A 14482-nucleotide genomic window follows, 5' to 3' on the forward strand; every position below is an offset into this window, starting at 1 on the left:
AATTTTTTATATTAGATAATCCTCAACTCTAAAAAAAAATTGGAACCACATTCAATCTGCGATGCGAGTTCTCCGAGTCCTTTGGACCATGTATGAATTACATCGTATTACTTTTTATTCTCGCGGCCCACCCCTTCTTAAAGAATAAAATGGTCTGTCCAAAAATGAACCAGAGAAGCAAACTGAAAAACTTGAAATCATTTAAGGATAAACACGAAAGAAAAACCTATTGCTGCATATTCATCGCGTTCAACAAAACGAACTGCACAGTGAATGAGAACTCGACATAGACGTCTGTAACCAGCGCCGTGCGCACAAACACGAAACCAAGCCATACTTGGTTTTGGTCTTTGCCTCAGTGGAATGTGGAAGAATTTGCCTTTTATCCCCATTCAACATCAATATCAAAGCATATCCAAGCATTTATCTCAAAGAACATACGACGCAGGCTAAATCTCTAACATTTTTACTTCCAGTAGATCATCTTTTATAAACCTACCTAGCTAATTCACAGCTATTTTAAAATTAATTACATTACACTTTGCACTAACTACTTTATGCTAAAATCATACAAAAAGGATCACTGGCTTAATAGCCTTGCCATGTATACATTTAATTCCTAACTATCTACGATTTAATTTTCATATCACTAAGTGATTCTGCAAGCCACTGTTCTCATTTTTCAAGGATATACGCACGATTCTACAGTAAAAGTGATCACGTGCTTGATACCCTTGCCATGTCTGTATTTATTTCCCAAATATCTACTGGTTAAGTTTCCTGACATTTGCCCAGGGTACACGGGCATAGCCACGATTTTTCAATGGGGGGTCAAACTGTGTGTACTCACCAGTTCTCACTAATTGAATATTGTAGGTTGTTTTCTTTAAAAAAGACTTGCAAAGAGCGGGGGGGGGGGGGGAATTCACGGGCACCCCAGGACCTCCCATGGGGGCATATGCGAGGATGGGGTTTCACACTACGATTTTACCAGCATTAGGGCATATAACTGGTTGTTTTCATTAAATAAATTTGTTATCAATTTTTTGTAGTACAGTAAAGAAAGTGGGGGTAGGGGGGGGTTCCACCACTTTCTTACTGTCCTTTTGAAGAAAATAATATAGTTTCAATCTTTTATTGTGAATTATTTTTTCTTAGAAAAAGCTAAGATGAAGGCATCACACACTATGGTATCATACTAGTATAAAAAGGCTAAGGTGCTCTATTAGTAAATTATCACTATTAACAAAGCTTAGCAAGAAAAGTGTGTGGGGGGGGGGGCTCAGTTCTACACTTACATCTTATTGACATTCAGGGGTATTGCTGTAAATTATTGATATTCATTGCCAAAGCTGGAAAGCAATTGGGATGCATTTTACCGACCTATGGGGACTTGTCAGATGCTTCACCATAAGAGATGATCAATTCATCCTAACAAGGGTGAAAAGGAGGGAGTGGGGTTGTTTAGCAATTGAGTCTTACTGACATTAGGGAGTATTTCAGATTGCTTTCTTACACTAGTGCTAGTATCTTACTGGCATTTTGGGGCATGGCAGGGTGTTTCACTTCACAAATATCACTTTTCTTAACAAAACTAAGGGGTGGCAGTCCCATACTAGTGTCTCACCACCATTTAGGGGCATTTCAGGTTGTTTGGGTATTGTACATGAGAGCTTTTTATCTACAAAGCTACTAGTTGGAAAGGGGGGGGGAGGGAGTTTAACTGCCACTTTTGGAACCCCCCTAGCTATATATTGGTTTTGATCTCTGTTTAAGCACCCTAAAATACAAAATTGTGTAGTTTTTTTTCACATATCAGCCCAAAACCTGTGACATTTGTTGGACACAAAGGTTCTCTACAACCATAGTTTTACTATGTAGATTTTTGTTAAGGTGTGTCCCTTTTACCATTTTGTGAGTGCATTTGTTAGTTAATTGTAAATGTTAAGTGAACAGAAAATGTACTTTTGGGTTTAGTATCAACAATTAGTATCATTTGACTGTCACTTTGCAGTCGTATCATCAGACTTAACAATGACGGTAAATATGACTCAGATGGTCAAGATGTCATTCACTGTTGCCATCTAAAGACATTCACCCAAATGATCACATTATTGGTGGATATCTCTGCACTCAAACCATTGATTTTGAAATAGTGTAATGGTACTGCTGATGTACTGCAAATCGTACAACTCAGCAAGTACTAGAACCAATAACACAGTGGCATTATCACAGGCCTGGCATACAAGCCAAGTTCTGTGAGAAAAATGAGCTAAGCACAAAGAAAGATTTGTAATAAAACACTGATTTAGTCCTAATTTCCCTTTTTGGTGGGTACAGTAATTTCCTCTCTTTGGTGCCCCTTTCTTAAAGTGGCACTTTAGCTCTTGAGTATGTTTTGTGATGGTTAAATACTTTGTCTAAAAATAAGTTGATCCTTTGGTGCATACATATAAGTCATTGGTAAAATATCTTTTCTTTAAGACAAGAGTAATGTCATGTATGTGTGAGTGGTATTACTTTGTTGGCATGCATGGCACACCTAGTTGGTCGGCAAGCTTGTCCTAGAATAAAGAGGAGAGAAAGAAATAAAGTAATTTAATATTACTACATGTATTCATAATTTAAACATTTCATTCTTTAGCTTTTATGATCTGCTTTGTAGCTCTCCCATCTAGCTGCTATGTGCTGCTTTATCATGATAGTAAGAAGACTTGGTGTCATTAAAAAAAGAGAGGTTATATCCCCTTTACCACATCTTTCTTTTCCTCATCACCAGCTTTCTAGATGATGTAATGAAATTGTGTGGAGAAGTAACATTTTAATCACCTGAGGTATTAGAGTTAACCTTTCAACTCCCAGAGGTGATTAACCTATAACTTCTCCCTTTAATATCTGTACATTATCCAGCAAAAAGGTAATGAGGATACTCAAACTTATCAGGAAGAATTTATTACTCTGATCTATCACTAAATTCTTGTCAATAATTTACAAGGAAATGCAAGGCAGCTGGAGGGGAGAATTCACTTTCAGATCTTGGAATTGAAAGGGTTAAAGAAGAGAAAAGAGGGTCTGTGTTACTGATGGGGGATACAACATTGCAGTGCATGGATAACAATGTTGCAGTGCATGGATAACAATTTTATCTTTGAGAGCTGACAACAGGATATCTGAAATTGACCTTAGTAATGTCTATAATTCTTTTTTTTTAAAAAGAAAATTTTTGAAAAGAAAAACTGTCACACTGATAAACCTAGTTACCACAATGAAATTTTTATATCCTTATTTAAAGATCTGAATGGTGCAGTATGTCTACTGGGCAGAGTAAAGATAGACTGGTACCTATTTTTATATGGGAAGAATTCTGGGATTTCACCAAGACGGAAAATGAGTAGTTCATTACTTTGCAATGCCCGCATTTCATTAATTGATCAAAATATTTTAACAGGCATATCTATGCTAACATACCATAGCTTCCAGCAAATTAACATGATAGTGAATACCACCATCTTCTTTCACTTTTTGTATGTGGGCCCTCTCTGGGTCTCCTGCTACAAGCACAGTGGTCTCACCCTCTGCCTGTGGAATTATAATGCTGCAGTCAATATTGAACAAAATTTTTTTTCTCTCACAGGGTGTGGGCCTTTGAGAGGCAATAACTGTTTCCCTAAAAGAGCTTCCTCAGTTGGCAAAATCATCAAGTGCCATGGTCTTAGATGTCATCGTATATTAAGAAAGACTTGTCTGATACAGAAATTATTGAGGGAGAACATGCAGCCTGTACAGAGACTGAGGGATTTGCAAAAAAAAAAACGGGCAACTGACTGAAGATCAAACCAGCTGACAGGCTCACTGGCTGATCTGACAGAATGACTGGGTGATTGGTAAGCTGGCCTGGTTTCAGTGGTGCTAAGGTGGACAATGCAGTCAACTGGATAAATCTCTCCTGTGGATAGCACAGTTTTCATTTGTTAACTCCTCTCCACAGCATAGTGATTTATCTAATGGATAGCATTATCCACCATTTGAACAACTAAACCCAGAAGAATTAATTAAGATAGAATTTCTCCTCACAATATCAATATAATATCAACCAGATAATTGACAACAATAAAGAAAAATATCAATTTGGGGATAATTAGTTGATCCAATATTAAATTCTCTGAATAAACATTATAAGAATTGTAAGTTGACAGTAAAGAGAATTACAAATTTGATCTGGGAGTTAAAGGGTTAATTACCTACACTACACCATTAGGGAGACATGAGCCAATGTATGTTGTCAAAATTAAGAAGGTTGAACAACTCAAGATGTTGAACAAGAGGGGTGAGGCCTTAAGATATTATACAGAGCCATAGAAAAGGGTCAGGCACAGCACTTGACAGGCTTTCAAAAGTTAATCCATAATATCAGTAAAACCAAAGTTGGGTGCATTTTTTAGCATGAGAAGCTAAATAAAATGGTTTTACCGGTTGCAGATTTCTGCAATGATCCATAAGTGACTGCATGCGGTCCTCAAACCCTTCAGAAAATGCTTTAGGATCAACAGCAACAAAACACTGACCCTGAATGTAACATCAATTCAAATAATTAGTAGACAAATTGAAGTTATAAAAAGAGATTAATTAAAGGTAGCTGAGGAGGAAAAAAGGTTTAGCACTTGACAGGAGTTTACCCAGCCTGTAGAACAGCAAAGGTCTATTTTCTAGAGAGGTATTTGTCAGTGCCAGAGCATAACCTTGCTCATGGAAGCTACAAAGCTAAGAGGCAATCATGTGTTAATAGTACTGTGTTAATGAACTAGGAAAATACAATAGAACAATAGAGAACATGATTAAGGGCAAAGGTTAGGTAAGGTATGTTATGTAACACGTGTCCCAGAGCAGAATTTTAAATAGTCAAGCTGCATGCATGTTGGTCAATTGTAGCTTTAGGATTAAGTGTATATTAAAGTTTGGTTGGCCATTTTAAATCCACGGTGTAGTGATATTATTCTGTGCTTAAACACAACAACATGTGGAGCACAAAGTGTACCATGGCTTTGCACACTTGTCAAGTTGTACCCATCTCTGTATATTGGGAGTTTAGCCCATGACTCTCCACTAAGAGTGATTCTTATTTCTGAAGAATTAACCTAAAACAGATTCAACTCTCTGAAGTGTGAACACAAAAAAAGGTCAAAAGCAGCATGATTTGGCAAAATTGGACCACACCCTGATTTTTCAAAGGTTGGATAGTGCTAACCACTGGATAAATTCAATCTGGTGGATAACGCAGCACATTTCCTTGACAACAACTGGACCCAGGTTAATCATTCCAGGTAAACTTGACAAAAATGGAGCCTTGCCTTTTTTGAATTTTACTCAATTCATATACAGTAAGGGCCTCTTTTTAAGATGCATTGAAACCATCTTTGCTTGTAAAATCTAGCACCCTCCCAAAGACCTTTCCTTGGTAGTATATAAGTACAATGTCATTTGTCTTTTCACAAGACAACATAAGAAGTAAAAGTAGAGAAAGCACCAGTACTTACTAAATTAGCCACCCTGTCATCACCCTTCCACTTCCTTACATTGGGACCAAATGCAGCATCAGCCAGGATGCCACAAACCACCTCAACCATCATTGCTAAACCATATCCTTTGAAACCACCTGCAATCAACAACACCCACATGAGAGAGCCATGATGACTTTCCCTATATCACTTTGCAAAATTCAATGCCGAAAAATAAAATAATAATATTCAGCCTTTTAACACATAATCATAAAGATGGGCGATGGTTTCTTACCAATCAAGAATAAGTGAAAGCTTATTAGTAAGTTGCAATTTGTGGGGAAATCAATTGGGTAAAATCTGCACCTCATCTAAAAGTGTCTAGGGCCCTTTCATCCTGCACTAACTACTAAGGAGTATTGTTTGCCCTGATTAGCAGACATGATGATAATAATGATCGCATTGGGATCAATGGCAAAAAATAAAATAATAAAATTCAGCCTTTTAACACATAATCATAAAGATGGGCAATGGTTTCTTACCAATCAAGAATAAGTGAAAGCTTATTAGTAAGTCGCAATTTATGGGAAAATCAATTGGGTAAAATCTGCACCTCATCTAAAAGTGTCTGGGGCCCTTTCATCCTGCACTAACCACTAAGGAGTATTGTTTGCCCTGATTAGCAGACATGATGATAATAATGATCACATTGGGATCAGCTGTTAGTTCCAGCAATAAAAAATCAACCACCCAAAAGTACCCAAGAATGAGATAAACTGTCATTACAAAATTACCACAAATTTTAGCTGAAAATCCAAAAATCTGCCATTAATAATTTTAATTACCAATTGGAAAGCAAATAAGACAGGATAAAAGGGAGTAAATCTAGCATAGAGTGATTTACAAAGTATAATTTCCCGAAGTGATTAACATGTAACTTCTCCCTATAATATCCATACATTATCCAGCAAACAGGTAATGAGAATACTCAAACTTATCAGGTAGAAGTTGTTACCCTGATCTAACACAAAATTCTAGTAACTAAGTAACAAGGAAATGTGTAGCAGCTAGAGGGGAGAATTACAATCAAAGTTGGGATTTAACTCATTACCTCTCACATCAAATTTAATTTAGTAATTCTCCTTACTGTCAATCATACAATTCTTACAATGTCAGTTCAGAGAATTTAGTATTGGCTCAACTAATTATCCCCAAACTGATATTTTTCTTTATTCTCATCACTTATCTGGTTGATATTGTATTGGTATTGTGAGGATAAATTCTGTCTTGGTCATTCATGGGAGATAAAGGGTTAAGTCATACAATCAGTCATTTCCTCCCATAAATTACCCACCACAAAATTGGCAAAGCACAGTTTCCTCCCTAGGGCATGCTTAATTAAATTCAACGAGGGCTTCTCACACACCAGAAGAGTTAAATTAGGCTGTTAATTATGTTATCGTACTTGTTATTTCTGTTCCACCAAGTGGCAGCTGTCCTCCTCCTGATAAAACTTTTTCAGGATTGACAGTTTCCTATGATGAAAAAAAAAAGTTATCAGGTAGAAAACAAGTAGATTCCATGTTGCCATGCATGTGTTCAGTAACAGACTACAGATGATGTCAAAATGTGGTCAGAAAAAAAAAAAAAAAAGCACACAAGGCACAGCTGAGTGTGTCACTAATGTTCTTACACATTTTGATGTCTTCTGTGATTTATTATTACTGAACAGACCCATGGCAACATGGAATCAGTTTGCTTTATAAGATAAAAGAGCAAAATATTGTTAATGGTGACACCATATATGCATCTTTCCTCCAAAAGATCATAAGTAAGAACAAATGAAAATGCAAGAATAATTCAGAATATCATATAATGTCATTTTGAGGTCAAATAACCTCATTTGTTAGACAGAAAAATCCAATTACAGTAACAAGTAATTTTGGTAAAGATTGCAACATAACTTTACAAAAGTTACCATAAAAATTTCACTTAAAAGAGCTGAAAATTTCATCAAGCTCAAACTCTAACTTAAAATATCTCAAATATATATAGAAAATATTTACTGGAGGTTTTGCTTCTGAAATTTGAATTATTAGTCTTCTTACCAATCCTTTTGAATCCACTGCCCATCCATGTGGTATTTCAACTCCCTTTCGATCTGCCATTTCTATCTAAAACAACAGACCAGTCCAACACCATTGGCATTTACAACTGTAATTGTTTTGTATAGAATGCGGTAATAATTCTGAAAATTATTTTTTTGGACTACCAGTAAGTGACTGTTTTTAACATTATCCATTATAGTTTGTCAAAAAAAAAATTTACCAAACAAACCAAACAATTGACTATTTTTCTAATGACAATATATTTGTGCTTATCATAAAAGAAAACCTTGGCCATCTTTTGATCGAGGCAGTTTAATTCCTGAGCTCTGATAAGCAAGTAAGGAAGTAACTTAATTTCAACTCAGCTTACTGAGGCTGAGTAGGCCCCTTGCAGTACATGCTAATATGCAGAGAAAGTATTAGAAAATAGCAAAAAAAAAATTGTTCAGGATATCAAAAATGATCAGTTAATGACTAAATTTCTAACTACTTAAATTAAGTAAACAATCCTAACTCTTATCTCATGATTATCGCAATTTATCTTGTGGTCTCACCTTTCCAAGAGCCACTGCACTTGTTGCCATGTCAAGAACAAAGCTGTCACCATTTTTAGCTGGTGCAGCTACTGACAAAGGGTTGGTTCCCAAAGTAACCTGAAAAATGCACATTTAAAGATTTTTCAAGTATAAGTTGAATTCTGTCACAGGCCTTTCTGTTTCCAAGTGGTATACTCCAAGCTGTGACCATTTGAGTCACTGTAACAAATAGTTCAATAATATTTTCAGTGAAAGGTTGCCACATTGGAATTTGTGTTCCATGGTCATTTGGCACTGGCTGAAACAATTCTGTCTTTTAAAAGACATTACACTCCCATGCACTCTCCAATAATTCTATTAGGATTCTCCTGCAGATCATGGGCACCCATTTCAACTTGTGGATGCCAAGGGACAGTAAGAGAATAAAAAGTCTTTCCCAAAAGCTAAGCATGATTACTCTTGTCAGGAACCACTAGTCCAGCAAGCTAACAATAGCTAGATGTAGAATCTAGCTTAACTTAAAACACACACAAAAAAAATGAAAAAGCCTTTGTACCTTACGTGCTCTTGTGGGTACAACCAATGGTGATGTGTTGGTAAAACTCATCCCCTAGGAAAACAAATATAAAATAGGACAAAATCCATGTACAGGCCAAGACTTCACATTTAACCTTTCAAATCCCAATAAATAATAAAATAATAATAATAACTTTATTTAAGTGTCAGCGTATTTAGCACTGCTGTGCTAATTGGGGACACTGTAAATGAGGAAACAAATATCGTAAATGAACAGAAACTCGTTAAAAACCCCAACTGGTAGGAGGCAGACCAGTTGGCTATTTACAAAGCGTGCAGGAGTTGAATTCGGGGCCACCGAAGACAAATCAACATAGTGGCAGGGAGGAGGACTTGAACCCGGGACCTCCGGCTTACAAGTGCAGCGCCCTAACCACTAGGCCACGCTCGCCTCCTATAATTAATTCTCCCTCCAACTGTTGTACATTTCCTTAATGTAAATTATTACAAGAATTTGGTGTTAGTTTAAGATAACAACTTCTACCTGATAAGTTCGAGTATTCTCATTACCTGTTTGCTAGACACTGTACAGGTATCATATGAGGAAGTTACATGTTAATCCCTTCTGGGAGTTGAAGTGTGAAGCTAATTTTTCAGTTCCACCACACCATTAAAATCCAAAATGGATCACACAAAAAGACAATCATAAAATCAAGATTCAGCTTTGTTGGCGATTAATGACTGCAAAATGAGAGAGAATCACAATTTACTTACAATAAGTCCTTTCTCCACTGCTTTTATTGTATACCAACCAGCAATACCATAATGATTAGAACCTGCAATAGTGACAAAATATTAATTAATTTCTCTGCAAAATGAGTACCAATGAACTATCCAACAAAAGCAACACATCAAGTGCACTAAGCTGTACCCTTCCTATTAATAGCAAAAGTCAAGTTGGAATCATGATTATTGCTGATTCCATCGCACAACAATTGTTAGCCAAATGACTAAACCATGACAGTAATTGGTCATATTTTTTGGACAGTTGTCTGGTACTAGTTTAAATCCTTTTAAGAAATTTACCCCTCATATTGACATTAAAAACAGGTGTGACAGACTGAAATTAGACACAAAAATGGATCATAATGCAATTGACATATTAATAATTAAAAAAGCTAGTTAATCTCCTAACCTTTGCAAGCAACCCAGCCAATTCCTGTCTCTTGAGCTTTCTTCATGGCTAAATCATTACAAAAGTTTCCGACAACCTGTTATGTAAAATAAAGCAGATACAGAGATTTCAAATTCAAGATTTCTTTTCAATATATAAACAGTAATGAAATACCAAGTAAGCCTGCACACAAAACATCACATCTTCATTCATGAAGATAACATGTTATCTGCACACATGAAAGACCACTGTCGCTATGTTACATATAAAAATTGCTCCTTGTGAAATGATTTAGTATTTCATTGACATTTGTATAATAAAAGGAATATTACACAGCTGCCTGGAGATATGAAAAAATCCTCACACCAGTCTTCTCCACACCATTCCTTTGATACCGCAAAGATGAATTTAAAAAACAGTCCTTTTTGATCAAAGGAAAGCCATTCAGAGCATTATGTGCAATTAAAAGTGCACATGGGAATTTAACTTGTGCCTGGCTTTTCAGAGAGCCAAAAAGATAAACAAAAACAATGGCATTCACCTATTGGGGTAATATACAGCTAGATTGTTTACTTCTGGGTCAGAATTCAGTGAAGTAATATATATTGATATTGGCCACTTTGGGGTCAAAGGATAAAAACAGAGTAAAATTTTAGAGCACACTTACTGGCCCCAGAAGATTGTTTCCCTCAACAAGTGCTGTAGCACTGGTTTCTCTGACAATTTCAGGATCTCCATTTATAACTGTGGAGCCCACATTTATATCATGGACATACATTTCTAAAATTAAATGAGAAAATTAAATGCAATAGCATTCCTGCCAGTTGTTAAATAAACTGTGTATACAACTGTGTATACAACTGAAAAATTGATTGTTTGAGAGCACTCTTCCATCAAAAAGGTAATAATTACCACTTAATTATTCTTGGCAGTCAATCAGAGCAGATAGTTAATATCAGAAGAGGCAGAAGAGATTGTAAAAGTAAAACATGTACCCAGTTTCAGCTGCCATAAAACACAAGAGGCATTCCTCAACCTTCCTATCCATAAGTTCATTACAGAATCGTGCCCATTGAAAAGCGTCACTCAGGAAAAGTGGGGTACCCATGACGCTTTGTGGGTGCAATAACCTGGGAATGAGGTTGCAAAAGCTCACTGCCAGCTTCGGTCTCCTAAGATCTGAATTGACAAATTCCCAAACGGGAGTTGTAAAATTTTGCTTTGTGTCTGTTTAGAGACAATGGAGACACAATTGGAGCAGTTAGTATTGTTTGAAAGTGATGAAATGAAATGAAATGGTGTTATGATAAAACTGAGTTGGAACTGAACATGTACTTATGTGGAGCGGGAATTTACAACATATACTTAAGCTTTTCGAAAAGTAAATAGACTTTACCGACATGTTATCCGAAACTGATATATTCTGCACTGTTGTTTTGCTTTCATGGCGAAATTGATGGTTGAACCTTGTAAATCTGCCACATTTCAGCCTTAACACAAATTAAAAACCCAACATTTAAATGGTAATGTATTTTTACATCTGACTGATTTTTGAACAATGTAGCCATGTCAAGATAACGCTACTAATTGCACCTATTCTTCTTTGATGAATAGTGCTACGTTTTGGTTGTCTGAGCAAGAAACAATACTTGTGAACACGGCATACACAGGGGATTACATGATTGACAGTCCAATTGACAGGCCTGAATGAGGTTATGCATGCTCTCTTTCTATTTTCTAGCTTATTTGCATTTTCCCATGCGACATTTTTCAATGGGTGTGATCCCGTAATGTTTCCACCAGAAATATTTTAAAGTTGTGAATTTGTTCTAATCATGAAAACATCGGTTAAAAGAGACAAGATTTGCCCTTCCACATAGATTTTCCACAGGCTTACCAGCCATCCTTTACAATGTTTACCACACCCAGTTTTCCTAGATCATATCAGCTGATATTACACTTTGGCTATTTAAGTGGCTTTCCTAACATTGTGCTGTGCTCTGAAATTATGGGTGGAAAGAAGAATTTGCAGCATTTTCTTTTAATCAACAAAGACAAAAAAAAGTGTAATTTTGAAGGAGAAAAGTGTTACATAACAGGTGAATATTCTACATATTTGAATAAAAGAAAAGCTTTAGTCATCAAATTTAAGGAGGAGAATTCTGCATATGGGCTGGAGAATTTCCAATTTCTGATGCTGATGTTAACACCCCCAGGTTGTTGGTTCTTAAGGCTATATTTGTGGAAATTTTTTATATAATTTCTGCCTCGAAAAAACAACAAAAAAAGCCAATAGTTTTATTCAACTCTGAATTCAATAGCCTTTTTATCCATTTCTAGGTTGGGATGGTTTCCTAATAGAGAGGGTGTTTGAATTTTTTTTTCACAACAAGGTACCTGCAGGTAAGCTCTCTTCTCTCCAAAAATTTATGGAAAGAAAGATGTCTCCACTCATCTAATCATAGAGCCTAATAAGAAGGGAGTTTCCGTTTTGCAAAAAGTCCGGTCAATGACACTGGATAATTTTTGAGTGCCCATAAAAAGGTCACAACTTAAAAAATATAGATACTGCAGTTGGAGGTAAAGTTTCCGCACAGCCCCATACTATTGTAAAACAAATCTGTTTTCCCAATGGAAATGTATTGTTTTTGTCATTGTTTTCTCTGTTCAAGAACTGAATGCATAATGTAGTATGGGGCTGTGCGGAAATTTTACCGAAATTAGAGAGGAATAAGAAATGGTTAAATTAAGCCAGATCATATTCGTGCACATTTGATTAAATTGTGCACGAGCCATAGGCATGTTTGCATTGCGTGCAGACATAATCCCACTTTTAACGACAATAGAGACCCATCGGTATCAGCTGCTAGTTTGAAAACCACGTAACATAGTCATGCAGCATTAGAATTAAGATTAATAAGAATTAAAGGGTCGGTTATAGCAGATAAAAGTTTATTTATTTCCTTTTTTTAAAATTTATTTTGAACTAGTAATCCAACTGGGTAAAATTTCCGCACAGCCCCATACTACATTATGCATTCAGTTCTTGAACAGAGAAAACAATGACAAAAACAATACATTTCCATTGGGAAAACAGATTTGTTTTACAATAGTATGGGGCTGTGCGGAAACTTTACCCTAATTTCAAATAATCCACTCTGACCAGAACTCACCTAGTCTATTGAGCCCATGGCTGAAATGACCTCTCGCGTCGCCGGCAACAAGAACTTGCGCCAAAGCTTTGCAATGTTCTAAAGGTGTTCCCACTGCGCTCATACATCGCTCTACAAAGGATTCTACTTCATTAACAGCCACGCATTTATACTGGTCAAAATGTGTTCTGCTCGTGTGCAAGTAACGAATTTTTCCGACTAAACGACGGCTACAAATTGTTCGACCGACTAGTCCCGCCATCTTGGAGCAATACGCCCGTGGGGGAGGGTAGTGGGATGTAACAGGTGTTTTGTAGTCATGTGACAATAGATTTTATTTCATTCTTCTTTATCCAGTGCAACACTTGCTACAATGAAATGATTTTCCTAATCTACCGATGGCTTAACTTTTGAGTTAAATGTTTCCGCAAGATAAGCTTCCAACAATCATCTCTATTTCTTATATTAGTAGAGCGCTTTTCGATTGAGTAATCACGATGTCCAATCAGAAGAAAGGAAGGAAAATACCTTTAGGAGCCAATTAGAACTCAAAATAAAAACAACCAAATTGCCTAAGGCACGGGAAAACGCGGGCGACCCAGAAGTGATTGGTTTTACTTTTGCATCTAATTGGTCGAGAGAGTGGTGCAAATTACCTGGACCAATCACAGAGCGTAGTAAAGCAAGACCAAAGCAATCCCGGATTATTAACCGAAAATTGCTTCATTATCACCAGTCTACTGTCACATGATTGGCAAAATTCGAGAAGGATTCCTCTCTTTGAAGCTCGACGGAAAGCTTCTGCTAACTGTTGACAGGCAATTGAAGGAGCTGGTGTATAGAATGAAATGGCATTCCTAACATAGAGGCAGCTAAGCAAGTTTCAAGTAAACCCTGCATGTATGAAGTGTGTAATAAGCCCATTGGTTAAGTCACAGTGTTGCAAGCATGAGTCAATTCTCTCGATGGGAAGTCGACCTTGTCGAGGCAGCAACGAGAAAAGCGGGTCATGCGTGATTGAAATCAGAGTACAGCTTTAGCTTCAGATGTAGGCGGAATAAAGCTGGGACGGACCCCGTTGTTCCCACCAACAAAGAATATTTTTAAGAAAGAGCGTAAAGTGTTTCAGTTCAAGGTGAATAAACACTGAAGGTAAAAAGGAAAGAAGAAGAGGAAAGAAAAGGGTAAAAAAGAAAATGAGAGGCTAATCGGAATTTATGGGTTAAATATGTCTATACCGGCCGGTTTATGTATGAGGGCTCAGATTCCACGCTGCACACGCACGCGCGCAGATTCACACTTGAACGAGGAAAGTGGGCTTAATAAACAGCTGCTGTTCGGGAGCTGACGCTCCCCTCTTAGTCTTTTTTAGTAGGAATAGCCTGTAGAACAGCCCACAGAACTGGCGCATCTTTTTTTTGCTATTGGAGCACAAAAAAAACCATATATATATACTTTCTCCTACCATCGCGCGTGATTCGCGCCTCGCGCTTGCCTCGCC

General features: G+C 36.8%; 1 protein-coding gene across 2 annotated transcripts; it reads right to left on the reverse strand.

Moving 5' to 3' along the window:
• Positions 1 to 450: 450 nt before the first annotated feature.
• On the reverse strand, positions 451 to 13257 carry LOC113681172 (uncharacterized). 2 transcript variants are annotated; one of them, XM_027198237.2, is made up of 12 exons: positions 13003 to 13257; positions 10497 to 10609; positions 9851 to 9926; positions 9430 to 9491; positions 8696 to 8749; positions 8158 to 8256; positions 7604 to 7669; positions 6961 to 7030; positions 5535 to 5653; positions 4471 to 4566; positions 3469 to 3579; positions 451 to 2564 (listed from the first exon to the last, which is right to left on the reverse strand). In XM_027198237.2, exons 1-12 carry the CDS (start codon positions 13241 to 13243, stop codon positions 2517 to 2519), a joined length of 1155 nt encoding a protein of 384 aa, XP_027054038.2. In that variant the 5' UTR covers positions 13244 to 13257; the 3' UTR covers positions 451 to 2516. The 2 variants fall into 2 exon arrangements, with proteins under 2 accessions (XP_027054038.2, XP_089043051.1); XM_089186925.1 differs by lacking the exon at positions 13003 to 13257 and adding an exon at positions 10825 to 10928.
• Between the last annotated feature and the right edge of the window lie 1225 nt (positions 13258 to 14482).

Source organism: Pocillopora damicornis, chromosome 11 (genome assembly GCF_964200805.1).
Source record: "Pocillopora damicornis chromosome 11, jaPocDami1.2, whole genome shotgun sequence".
Lineage (NCBI taxonomy): Eukaryota > Metazoa > Cnidaria > Anthozoa > Scleractinia > Pocilloporidae > Pocillopora > Pocillopora damicornis.